The sequence below is a fragment of the Gastrolobium bilobum genome, unplaced genomic scaffold (genome assembly GCF_033153095.1).
Source record: "Gastrolobium bilobum isolate Gb01-03AN ecotype WA unplaced genomic scaffold, APGP_CSIRO_Gbil_v1 utg10474, whole genome shotgun sequence".
Classification (NCBI taxonomy): domain Eukaryota; kingdom Viridiplantae; phylum Streptophyta; class Magnoliopsida; order Fabales; family Fabaceae; genus Gastrolobium; species Gastrolobium bilobum.
Window position 1 is genome coordinate 341,330 of NW_026897746.1, and position 14,051 is coordinate 355,380.

Consider the following 14,051-nt stretch of genomic DNA (forward strand, 5'->3'; position numbering starts at 1 on the left):
GCCACTGGTTAGGTGGTCTTTTGAAAGGTGAATTATGTGTAGGTTTTATTTTTTGGATTATCATGCACATTAATTTAATTTTTTAATAAAAAAATAAGGACGTGAAGAATCAAATTTTAAACCTTTTGAATTATATAAGTTTTGATACCATATAAAAAACTAAGGGTTTTATTTTTCATCTGTCACATAAGACAGATCCGTTTCCTGCACACTGAAAAATAATACTGGATCCATTTAATTTTTTTTTCTATCTTATTTTGGTAGGTTCCATTGTTAGTTTGTGAGTATGACATAAGAGAGAAATTTTCCTACAAAATGAGACTAATAAACCCCAAAAACTAATTGAATCCAAAAATATGTGAAAACATAAATATAATTTTATAATCTTAATAACCTAACCATTTTATGAGAAAAATATTATCTGTGTATCATGAAGATATCCCATCTTAGACTAATCTTCAGGATGGTATCCTAAACACGCGCGTGCTACAAGTCGCGTATTTTCACGCATGACCTCCTTGCGAGCATTAGTACATTATTTTGATAAAATATTTAGAATTTGAATCAATTTGGAAAAAAAAAATTCCACTCTCCATACTATGATCAAAAGGCCTTGCTATTTCCATTCCACCACAGAGACTTCATCTTTACCTTGTGCGCTTGACTATTTGAGTATTCACGCACATACTATATATGTAACCATCAATCAATCATTGCTAGCCTGTGCTTTTAAAAATACTTTTTCTAAAGAAAAGTGGTTCAGTTATACTTTTTTTTTTCCCCTTCATTTTCTTTCTTGGGGTTCCAACAGGTTCCCACTGAACCCCATTGCATGGAGACAATTCATGTCATTTTCAGCTCACTATTAGACTACTACTAAGTAAGGCCAAAGTTGTACTCCTCCATACAGTTGTCGGTGCAATGCCCTTAGTGGGAATTGCATTTCATTTGTGCACTGTGGTAGGGGATATATAGGGGTGTGCAAAAAAATTAGTTTACTTGTCTTGTCCTGCCTTGACCTGACTTATAAATATCTATATTTTTTGAACTGGTTTAAAAACTGATCCACTTTTATTTGGGTCAGTTTTAGACCTGACTTGTTTTAATATTGACTCATTGACCCAAAATTTGACCCATACCCATTATGTGAAAAAAAAGAAAATTACAATTACATTAAAAGAAAAGTTTTAACGTAAAGCTATCACGTCAAAATTTTTTACAGAAAATACTTTCCTAAAAAAATTTCGCAAAATTTTTTGACGAAAAGTATTTTTATCAAAATTTGTGACTAAAAACATTTCTGTAAAAAAATTTGACGAAAATTTTTTTACGGAATCTAAATTTTTTCAAAATATTTCACAGAAAAATATATTCATCAAAAATTTCGACGAAGCACAATTCCATCGAAATTTTTTGACGGAAAAAAATTTCATCAAAATTCTTTACAGATTTCAAATTTTGGCGAAAGTTTTCGACGGAAACGTTTTCGTTAAACTTTTTGACAAAAAACAAATTTCGTCGAAATTTTTAACGAAACAAATATCTATCAAAAAATTTCGACTAAATATTTTCAACAAATTTTTTGATCAAAAATATTTCCATCAAAATTTTCAACGAAACACATTTCTGTAAAAAAAATTCGTAAAATTGGACAAAAAATATTTCGATAAAAAAATTTGATGAAAAAAAATTGTGTCAAAATTCTTTAAAGAATCTAAATATCGTCAAAAGTTTCGAACGAAACATTTCCCTCAAAACAATTTCCATCAAAAAATTCGACGAAACACATTTCCATCAAAAAAATTTGACGGAAAAAAATTTCATCAAAATTCTTTACAGATTTCAAATTTTGTTAATTTTTTGACAAAACAAAATTTCGTCGAAATTTTTATCGAAACACATTTCCTTCGAAAATTTTTGACTAAATATTTTCGTCATGTTTTTTGATAAAAAATATTTCCATCAAAATTTTCAACGGAACACATTTCTATAAAAAAATTTCGTAAAATTTTTTGACAAAAATATTTCGTTAAAAAATTTCGACGTAAGTTTCATTTCCCTCGAAACAATTTTCGTCAGAACACATTCCCATCGAAATTTTGAACGAAAAATATTTCGTCAAGATTTTTGACAGAATTTTTTTTCGTTTGAAACATTTGATGGAAGAAATCATTTTCTTCAAAACTTTTGACGAAAACTAAATATCGATAGAAAATTTATTTTTGTAAAAATTTTCATTAGAGAAAAATTTCGTCTCTTTTCGACAAAAAGTATTCCGACGAAAAATAATTTTGTGACGAAATTTTCGTTGTTCGCAACGTAAAATTTTTGACGAAATTTTGTGAGGAAACTAGGTCAAAAACGGGTCAGGTCAGATTTGACCACTTCAGAAACCAAGTTAGACCCACTTCAGAAACCAAGTCAGTCAGATCTGACCCAGTTCTGAACTAGCTCAACAAAATCCAAACCAAGTCAGGCCTGACTTGGATCAAATTAAAGCGGGTCAGGTCAAAATACCTGACCTATAAAAATCAAATTGGGTCGAGTCGGACAAAAACCTGACCCGACCTGACCCATGCACAGCCCTAGGGATATATGCATGTGAAACAAAGTAAGGTGTCAATATAAATACTCACATCACCGTTAATGAACAGTGGACGACCATAGATCAATTATTGAACCTTTATTGCTCATTCTAGCGAATCATTACTCATTAATTACTTACTTTGATTATTGCATACACTTGAACTCATCTTTCTTGTAAAGCTATACACCTATTAGTTCTTCAATTTGTGTAATCTGTACTTTAAGAGTACTTAGTCATTCCTAATCACCTCTGTAAAGTCCCACATCGGTTGGAGAGGGGAACGAAGCATGCCTTATAAGGGTGTGGATACCTCTTCTAGTGTGAGGCCTTTTGTGGGGTGTCCCAAGAAACAAAATCGTGAGCTCGACGGTGCTTGTGCGCGGGGCAAAGCGGACAATATCATGCTATAGGGTTTGGGGCTGTTACATTTGGTATCAGAGCCTGGCCCTGGACCGGTGTGTACAGCGGGGACGCTGTATTCCCAGTGGGGAAGGATGTAAAGTCCCACATCGGTTGGAGAGGGGAACGAAACATGCCTTATAAGGGTGTGGATACCTCTTCTAGTGTGAGGCCTTTTGTGGGGTGTCCCAAGAAACAAAACCGTGAGCTCGACGGTGCTTGTGCGCGGGGCAAAGCGGACAATATCATGCTACAGGGTTTGGGGCTGTTACAACCTCAATCTTCTTGAATTGATAGGGGAGTGAACCCTTGTGTAAGTGAAGGAAAAGTGTTAGCATCCAAGTGACCAAAGTCTTGGAGAATATTGTAGTGGTTTGTTGAGCACCCTTGAAGCTCAACCGAATAGTGAAAGTTGACAAAGCTTCAGTTTGGACGTAGGTCACAGTGGTGGTGACCGAACCAGGATATATCTCGTTTGCAATATCTCTAACCTTTATCTTTGCATAAGCATTGTTAGATCATTTGAGCATATTTAATATATTGTCAATTATTTACTTGAGTTATTTATATTATTTAGTCTACGTGTGGTAAATTATTTGAACTCAAGAAACTCGTTTTCAAAAAGGAAAGTGAGGCATTTTGCGAAAATATTTTTAAAACTCAATTCACCCCCTCTCTTGAGTTTGAGGCCACTTGTCCAACAATATGTCCTAATCTTCGATGCCACAAAATAGAGGAATCTTCATTCATAACACATTGTTTAATGCCAAAATTAACATGCATAACATCATGAGTGATGTCATTTTGCAAATTAATATATAAAAGATCATCAGACAATGTACCATTCCTAATAATTTTAGATTAATAAAACAAACTGAAAGATATTTCATAAGATAGAAAGGAATAACCAAAAGGTACAAGTCTTGACACTGAAATTAAGTTCTTAGAAATACTAAGAACATAAAAAGTCATTTCCAAATTCAAAATAAAACCACCACTTAAAATCAAACTGCAGGTCCCAATAGTCTCCACATGTGAACTCATCTTGCTTCCTGAATAGATGCATAGTTCACTTCCCATTGGCTTCCTTAGGTTTTCATACCCTGCAAAGTATTTGAAACATGGATTACAAATATTTTCAAAATCCTAGCAACGATTTACAACGTTGATGTATGATCTTCCATCCTCAAGTGTTATAATTTTCGTAAGAATTTACGTGTAGCCGTGTTACCTTAAATTTTGAGCTATGATGTATTCATTTTCAAAATAATTAATCATATTTCTCAAAGTTATTTTCAAAATTTAAAATCAACCAACACACTAATATTTTTTACAGAACGACGAAGCTTTGAGTTTCTTATTGCATCGACGGATACGTCGGAGCAGGACTCATAGTCGGTGAAACAAATTAAGGGTGAAACAATTAATAACCAGTCAAGCTCAAAAATCAATTTTCAAAAATTAGTTTTCTTTTCTTTAATCAATTTTGTTTAATTTTTTGGGGTGAAACAAATATGTAAAATTTCATCAACAATTTGTACTATTAATATAAGGTAACTATTTTTTTTAAACGGACGATACAAGGTGTTAACACCTTCCCTACTTGTAATCGACTTCCGAATCTATTTATGTTTCAAAGGCCAAATTTTCAAATAAAAAGGGTTTTTTCAATGTTTTTCCAAATAAACCTTGGTGATGACTTCATTATTTTTTTAAACTTTTAATTTTTCACGGTCACGTTGCGATCCAGTTGCGACACACACTTAAAGTTTTTTGCCCATCTCGAAAGATGTGTTTGGTGTGAATTTTCTTACATCTCCTAATTGTTATTTTACTATTCTCTCTTTAATAAATATTTTTTTTATGATGATGACTATTAGAAAAAAATAAAAGAAAAAGAATAGGAAGAAATAAAAAGTGACGGGGAGAATTGGGAAAAAGAGAGTTAATTTATTGTTTTTTAATAAAAAATCATGAAAATGTAATCGTTTTGAAATTATTTACGCAACTATAGCAGTCAAACACACTCCACATGGGCGTGACCGGTTGGAGAAAGACACTCTCCATTGGGACGTGTTTCACCAGGTGCTACCATGTCGCATAAAAGTAAAAGTTTGACTAATTATTGTCAATGCATAAGCCATACTTAATTGTGTTGTCATATTCAAATCTTGGTTTGAAGGCATAATATAATATAATTTACACAGTATCCCCTTTCATGCATGAACATTTCAGGCCTCTCCTTGATATCAAGTTGGTCCCCACACAAGAAAGCAAATCTTTCATGATTAACTGAGAAGTATCAAGACAAATTTACACAAATATATGTCAGTAACTGTTCCATTTTATAGTCATACACAAGGTTCTAGATTGCAGATTGAATCACCCCGGTCATACACTACGTACCTTGTCTGCTCCATTTTGCTGTTTGATATTGACATTATGAATCTTCTTAAGAGTCACAAAGAAGCTCCATTAGTCCCTCCCTCTGAGAAAGTGCACGAAGATTTCACCCATTTTAACAAAATGCCAAAAAAATTAAAGGTTCTAACCACATATGTAAACATAAGAACACTCCAGATATTTTAATTGAACATTAAGTAGGGGCATAATCAACTCAATTGAACTCCATTATTAACAACTCTTATATTCCACAATTGCCTCTGCAAAATGCAAACATGCAATATATATATATATATATATATATATATATATATATATATATATGGGTCATGATCATTTTACACCAGTGTAAGTTACACTCTTAATCTTGTCCGTTGATCCCATTCATATTTAAGGGCTCTGATTTTTTAATAATGTGAGCCATTAGATACAAGTGGATCAATGGTCAAGATTGAGTGTAAGACTTCTAACTCTTACACCGCTCTTACACCGGTATAAGAATATCATGCCCCTATATATATATGTGTGTGTGTGTGTGACATCTTAGACTAAATTTATAAGCTCGAATTCATATTTATATAGCTAGGAGAAAAGTGTAATGTGGTCTTTATGGTGAAAATTGATCTTGTTTCACAAGAGTTTGAATCTTTATTATCTGTTTTTCTCATGCGAACAATGTCTTCACATTTTTATCGTTTTAACCAGTGTAGAACTTGGCTGACTTATGCTTGCTGTACAACTTATTAAAGTATTTCGGCGTAAGCTTCTATTTATTTCATGATGAGTACACCAAAGTACATAAAATTTCTTCTACCCATCACATTTACATTAAAAAAAGTAACTCATCTATTTGCATTTATTTTATTTACTTCTTTATGTCACATAAATCCAACTGATATATAATTTTAGTGAAGTATCTTTTTTTTTTATGAAATTTTAGTGAAGTATCTACTACTGGAGTATTGTAGATTTACTCCAGAATAAAGATAATGTTTTTACTTTTATGGACTTATAAGATATTTGAAACTAAATTATGGTTGTTTATGGTGATTTGTTATGCATATTTTGCCACCCTTTTATTGTCTTTGTCAGGGCAACACCATGCAACATATTCGATGCATGATGTATTTTTTTTTTTAAACTGATCCTAATTACTTCTTTGAGGCGAATCAGAATCCCCGGTATCTCCATGAGTTCGACTCTTTGAGTCGCCTATGGGACTAATCCAGAGTTCGGGTGCGAGTCCAAGGATTACGGTACTTATGCCCCTCCCCAGATGGTGTTGGTGGGATTCGAACCGAGGTCATCTCCCACCTCTCAGTCCCCATGCTACCAACTGAGTCACCACACTTGGGTTGCATCATGTATTTTTAAAATGTTAGTGTAGCTCCTCTTTTTTCTTTTTTTTGTCATGCATATATGTTCAGGGAAAGATTTGTTTACAAATTTTTGCAAATTATACTATGTACTTCCAGAAGTACATAGTATAACCTAGTGTATTTTCGAGAATACATAGTGTAGTTTGTAAACCAAAAATTTGTAAATATAACCCTCTACTATATATTTTATCATCCATTTTTTGTTTTCATATCATTAGGTTATGATAGCAACAGTGGCGTAGCTACACTTATGCCAGTAGGTGCCAAGGCACCTGCTTAGTTTTAAATTCTTTTATTTATTATATATAAATATATAGTTAATTATAATTAACAAAGATTAAATTTATAATTTGGCACCACCTAAATAAATATAATTATATTTATGTTTTTCAATCAGAAAAATAAAATCCAATACCGAAACTTTTTTACCTGACCCATAAATTAAAAATCACTTTCAAAGCCCTAATTTGTGACTTACAATTGCAATTAGATTTCTCTCAACCTTGTGCCTTGCTCCTTTTTTTGTCCCACTTGTTGCACAACTTGCTTGCTCTTGCGAGGCTTCGACTGAAATAACAATGGCTGTGGTTGGCTACTTGACTTGGGGCTTGGGCGCTTGCCTTTGCAATTTGTATATCTATTAAAAATGTGTTTGGGGTTTTGTGCTTTCATGAAGGTGCTTGTGCTTTTTCTTTTTACTGAAAAGATTAGTGCCTTTTTGTTTAGGTATGGCTCATACTTCGCATGTTGATGAGGGCCCTAATTATCAGGGTCAGCAGAAAGGCAACTGGGGTTCCGCTCTCTTGGGTAAACCGAGAGACTTGTAACGAGTGGCGGTGAGGTGAATATAGTACAGCCTAAATTGGGTGAACCAGGGTAAATCGCTGTGTCTATTCTCTCTCTTTTTCTTTTCCGTTTTCGATTTGCGTGTTGTCGATTTCCAACACTTTTTATATGTCTGCTTTGATATATAATCATTGACAATTATTCATTTGAATTTTCAATATGTGACATTATTTAATACATAATTTAGATAACTATGTTAGAATTCATAATAAATTTTTTTCTTAATTAATTTGTATAATTATGATAAATATTTTGATAGCAACCATGCAACACATTCAAGACATCATGTATTTTAAAAATGTTAGTAGCTCATGTTATAATCCCCTAGCACTGCCACGTTGCATGATCCATGCTGTCTTTGACAGGGATTAACCTTTTGGGATGTGCTAGGGGCATCCAAAATGTCTGGTATTATATATGCATCACCTCGATGACGATCGGTATATATCATAACGTTGTTCTTTCCTCCATTATGAGACTGAGATGTATGTGTTCAAAATCTCTAAATGTTCGAAGTGGTTGAAAAACACAGCTAAAGCCGTCCTTGCACCATCGTGACTGAAACAACCTCAAGTTTTCAAGCTTTAGGACGTGCATAATTCGACATTTGATTTTCAATGTAGCAAAAGTTCTTACCCCCAACATGTGGTAAGATGTCTTTATATATATATATATATATATATATATATATATATATATATATAACCATCTCTTATAAACAATGAAAGATACAAAAAGAAAAACAAAACTAAAATGACCATTTCTTGAATCAATTGAGTAGCTATAGGAATATATGTACACCCTCTCCTTCAAAACACTTGTGCATGTCATTAATTAAGTATTAACCTTCATTTGTGTGTGTGTGCTACCCATATATCTATATATATTTTTTGTGGCAAGTAATTCCACATATTATACATAACTAATTGTGATAGAAATTGAAAGTGACTAATAAATCCTTAACCAAGTCCACAATATAACAACAACAATCAAGTCTTATTCCATTAAACGGGATACGCTACATGAATCAAACATAGTTCAAGAGCAAAATGTTTATAAAATTTATTCCAACAACGAAACAAGAGCTATATAAGAGTTCGAAAATAACAAGGTTCATTCATGTAGCGTTAAACATATATACTCAGATCAATGAGCAAGAGAGGGTATCTCATCGTCACGCCAAATACCCTCGAATGTTCCATAGGGTGATAGCCTAGTTGGATTATTCTCTCGCCCAATATACTTGCACCTAAGGCATCTTCCTTTACAAAAAAGAAGCTTTCTCAAACACGTGATATCCAAATGATTTCGAAGATCATGAATACGGTACACCACAACCCTTGACCTAGGATTTGGTCTCTCCACAATGAGACTATGACATATATTCACCACTTCCAAATGTTCCAAACTTTGGAGTACACGGCACAAACCTTTCTTGTTCACCATTACGGACCGAATACTCAAGAACTTCAGATTTGGGGTGCATTTAATCAAGTAATTAGCATGAAAATCTTCAAAGGCGCAAGTGAATTTCAATTCAGTGATTCTCTTGCAGTATTTGCCAATTGCTGAAAAAATATCTGCATGCTTGACCATAGAGGTAATAGTCAAGGATTCAAGTCCTCCCCAAAACTTCATTGCAATATCGATTCCAGTTTTTGATAATTGGCCTGATCTTGGTAAAACTAGTCGTTTAAGATTTGGGGTCCTGCAAAAGGAGACACACTTTATAATATCAAGAGTACATGCATTAAGTAGCTAACATGGTTTTCTTTAGAAGGTTATGTAACATAGTGCAATGAATCAACTATTCCAAAAGCTTAAATTATTGGGTGAATGCACGTAAATACTTTTATTATATCTCTAATAGATTTATATTATATCTAACATATCTTCGTGCAAAAACCCTTTTGGATTTGGACTGGAAACGTAGACAGTATACAAACCCACTAAAAATGAGGTGGTAAGGATCAAAATCTTGACTACCTGGTTATAAAAGTACTAATATCATATCATGAACCAATTCTCCCGAACAAATGAACACACATGAATAGTTTTACAGAAATATAAGAATCATGTTGTAGGAATGATATTATTCATTTCTGCAACCATTTTTTACCTATATATTTTCGAAAATACATAATTAAAAAAAATTAACTTTAATATTATAACTATGTGCTTCCAGAAATACATAATTAAAAATGAGTTGTAGTATGTCCTATAATAGGACATTCGATGCACCCATAGTTATATTTAAATTTATATTATATCTAAGACATAAGTTACAGAAGGGTAAGTTAAAAATGTTACCTTTCAGCCGCAGAGATTAAGTGCTCATCCCTCATGTAAACATAGTAGTTATATATTAAGCAGCTTATATTTCCATCGCTCAGATTTAGAACATACTTCAAGAATTGAGACATTTTTGTGCTTGAATTTCTGTCATACCAAGCATCTAGTAACTTGGGTACGCGGAAAGAGTGAGAGCTTAGTTGAGTGAGATCAAGCTTCTTCCAAAGTACAGGGTCACGACAAGCTTGGTTCCAATATTTGCAAACCAGAGAGACAACTGCAAGGTCCGTAATACTGAGGGTCATAAAAATTCTTATCAGAACCTCGTAGCAAAGAATATCATTCACGTTGCTTATAGCAGAGTTGCTTCCCTTCATTGCTTAATGTTTCCTGCATGAAAATTATTAAGACATTAAATATGTTTCACATGATCGTTTTAATAATAAAATAAAATAAAATAAAAAAATCAATCAATTGATGATATGTTTGAATTTAGCTTATGAAATAAATATTAAATGCAATATTTCTATGAATTAAGCAAAAGGATTTCTATTCCTTTTTGTTACATAGGAATAGAAAGTCCTAAATCTTAATAGAGGAACTCACCATCTATATAAGTACTGCTTATGCTATGAATGAAGTCACAATTAAAAAGATTCTTACCATATATTTTTTAATAAATGTTTCATTCAAGAAGTTACAATTACTGAGTGGAGTTTAACTTGGCTCAAACTTAGACTCGGTTTTTTATGGTCGGGTCATTTTTAAAAACCTAGATTTGACCTAGTTATAATCCAATTTTCAATCTTGTTGGGAACTTGGGATTGAACTAACCCAGTATTTACACAAAACATATAAATTTAAACATTATACAGCTAAATGATAAAATATTAATAAAAAGTAAAAAAAAAATAAAAAATTAAGAGATGTTTTACAATATAAAATGAAAAAAAGAAAAATTAGTTTTATACAGAATTATATCTAACTTTTACAAAAATTATAATCTTGAAATTATTATATAAATTTGAATGGGTATACAAACTCTAAGCATGAAAAAACCTTAACCAAAATTACACAAAGCCTATTTTTTCATAACTTGAATTCAACACAATTAACTATGGACTAAATTGAATTATCAGGTCGGATCAAGTCATGAACTTTCTTAATAAAAACCTGCTACCAAAGCACCGAAATATATTAAAAAATAAAAATAAAAATTGCTAACTTTGTGTTTTTAAAAGGCCTATATATGTTCTACCCAATGAAAAACCTCCTTGTTAGAATCCCGCTCAACAAAAATTCAATGGGTCGCTAAAATCTTGTCTTACTACCGAAAATCTTCAAATTTTGGAAATATTTGTCAGGAACTCTCATTTTCAAATGATTTGAGAATTAATTCAAAGAACACTTGGACAGCAAAAAGTAAAAATAAAAAACATTTTTTTGTGAAAAGAAATTTAGGGAAAGGTTGATCAACAAAACTCATACATATACCTATTACTAGATTCATCCTAAATGATCCACTTTTCGGCTAAATTACCTCATGCTAAAGATATCCGAATTCAAGATCAAAAGATGCAAAATACATAGAAAATGGAATGATAAAAGAAAGAAAAAACGTACTCAATGAAAAGAAACAAGCACATACCTCTTATGGCCTTATGTCACTCTCTTAGGTATGTGGTGAATAGAATGAAGACTGAACTTAAGATTATGTGAAATATATAGAAAAGTCAAGACCTTGAAATGATCAAGACTTGCAATTTCCAATGTAACGCCAATGCAAAAAAATAAAATTATTTTTTCCCTTATTAGCATAATCGCATTAAGCTGGTACTAACCATAAGTGATATAAGTTGTGTCATTTTTGTTTTTTTATTCTATGTATTCCTGGTAGTATATAATTATAACATGAAAAGTTGCTTTTTTTTTTTTCTCTCCTCAGTCACATCAACTGACGTGAAAGTGAAAAAAAAAACAATTTTTCATATTATAACTATGTACTACCGAGAGTGCATAGAATAAATAAAAAATAGAAACATACAACTTATATCCTTTAAAAGGACATACACTAAATCCTTAACTAAAATAATACATTATTTCATTACCATATATAAAAAATGTCAACCAGGGAATTAAATCTTGTTTCGGATGCAGAATTGACTTCTTTATTCACTTCCATATATGATAACATGAAATAAATACTACTGCGTTTCCTCAAAATAAAAAATGTAAAATAGTTTAAATGCAATTTATGAACCCAATTAAAGCATCTATTGACTTATAACTTTTGGCTTCAGTAACGTTTCTCTCCCTCATTTCTTCAACTTCTTTTTATCGTCATTGTCGGTCAAATTTATTTTAGCTTCAATGAGATCAGTTTCTCTCCCTCAAATTTTTAAATTATTTTTGCACGTCATCATATCTTACCAAAATTTTGCAAAAGGTTGACTTCTAATATGCAATAACAGACAATTTCTTTTTCTTTTTTTTTGTTTCCATGGGAAGAGATCACTCTGCTCGTCACATTCCTTGTTGCGTTGCCTTGTATTTTGATAAACCGATATACATATTAGCATTTGTTCCAAACTCGGGTATGCAAATTTATTTGATTTTCTATGACAATTTTTTGTGTGTTGCTTCTATGACCATCCATCATATATACTAACTTTATTATTTATATTCAAAAATAAAACTATTAGTTAATAAACTTGCAGTGTGACAAAATAAAATCTATCGCTATCTTTTTTTAAAAAAAAATATATAAAATCTCACTCTTATTTAATGAGCACTATGTTATGATTCTAGCTCTTATTACCAATGTCATTAAAACCGGCTCGATTGTTGACCCGATCAAGGTATTGGGTCACTGATTGAACCACATGATCAAGTAATTGTATGTAGAGGTGAAAGTGGGTTGGGCCGACCTACAGCCTACGGCCTAACCTTAACCTATATCAGGCCGGGCTTGGCCTATTGCATATAGTCAAATAGAACAGATTTGGGGTTTTAAAGAAGCCTATTTAGAAAGTAGGTGATAAACTTTTTTTTTACATGTGGGGCCTATAAGTCTACAGGTCGGCCTAAATCATATTATTTATTTTAAATTAAATTAAATATTATTATTCATAGTAATACCAAATGGTGATAGTTCAGTTGATGCATGTGAGCTAAGTAGGTGGTGGAAGGACTTAGGTTCGTTCCCTCACCAATACTATATTTGAGAGTGGCACAAAATCTGTACCAATCATTATAGTATCATCAGAATCAATATTTAGTGCTGGAGGAAGAGATATTAATGCATATCGTTCTAACTTGGCTGAAGATACCATCCAAGCTTTAATATACGGTGAAGATTGGCGACGTAATAGGTATGACTTGAAGAAAAAATAAAAGATATAAATTTAATCAATTGAAATTATTTTATAATTTAATTATATTAGATTAAATTTTAAAAGAAATTTGACTTTATTGTTTATTAGGAGGAACCAACATCTCACAAACATGTGAGATTGCCTATATAAATCTATTAAAAGATTTTTTGTTTCTTAATTTTAACTTTTTTGTTTCTATTCTTTATTCTTGTTTTCTGTTTTTGACATTTACAAATTGTTTGCCAACTTATGTAATCTTGAAATTGTATTTGTAGGGGAGAGAAGATGTAGAGAAGTTTTTGGTTACTACAAGCATCATGATGTGTTTGTTGAATTTATTTTTATAGATTTACATAGTATAGATTTATTTGTTGGATCAGATAAAATATATGTTATTTAGTTTGAGTATTTTTCTTTTGAAAGTGACTTAAATGCAGATCGTGATGAGTTTTGTTGTGATTCATGGTTCTGTTTAGACGTTGAAATTGTGATTTTTGTTTTAGCAACATAATTTGAGTATTTTGTGAAGTTGATTCATGGTTCTGCTTAGAAGTTAAAAATTAACAGACTAACGGGTCAAGCCAGGTCATTTGTTTTTTTATAAACAAGTCAAGTCAGGCTAACAGTTAGACTCATACTAGGCTTGGGCAAGGCCAAATTGAAAATTTTTGGCATATGCTTGGACTTTTCGGGGCAAAGCTCGGCCCAGCCCAGCTTACTTTGACCCCTAATTGTATGCAATATTCTGTACTTTGTATTAAAAAAATTATA

The 14,051-nt window shown here is 31.9% G+C and overlaps 1 protein-coding gene across 1 annotated transcript; it reads right to left on the reverse strand.

The window, feature by feature from the left end:
• Nucleotides 1-8,760: 8,760 nt before the first annotated feature.
• On the reverse strand, nt 8,761-10,283 carry LOC133309776 (F-box/LRR-repeat protein At3g48880-like). The gene is made up of 2 exons (XM_061510584.1): nt 9,925-10,283; nt 8,761-9,322 (listed from the first exon to the last, which is right to left on the reverse strand). Exons 1-2 carry the CDS (start codon nt 10,281-10,283, stop codon nt 8,761-8,763), a joined length of 921 nt encoding a protein of 306 aa, XP_061366568.1.
• Nucleotides 10,284-14,051: the final 3,768 nt, after the last annotated feature.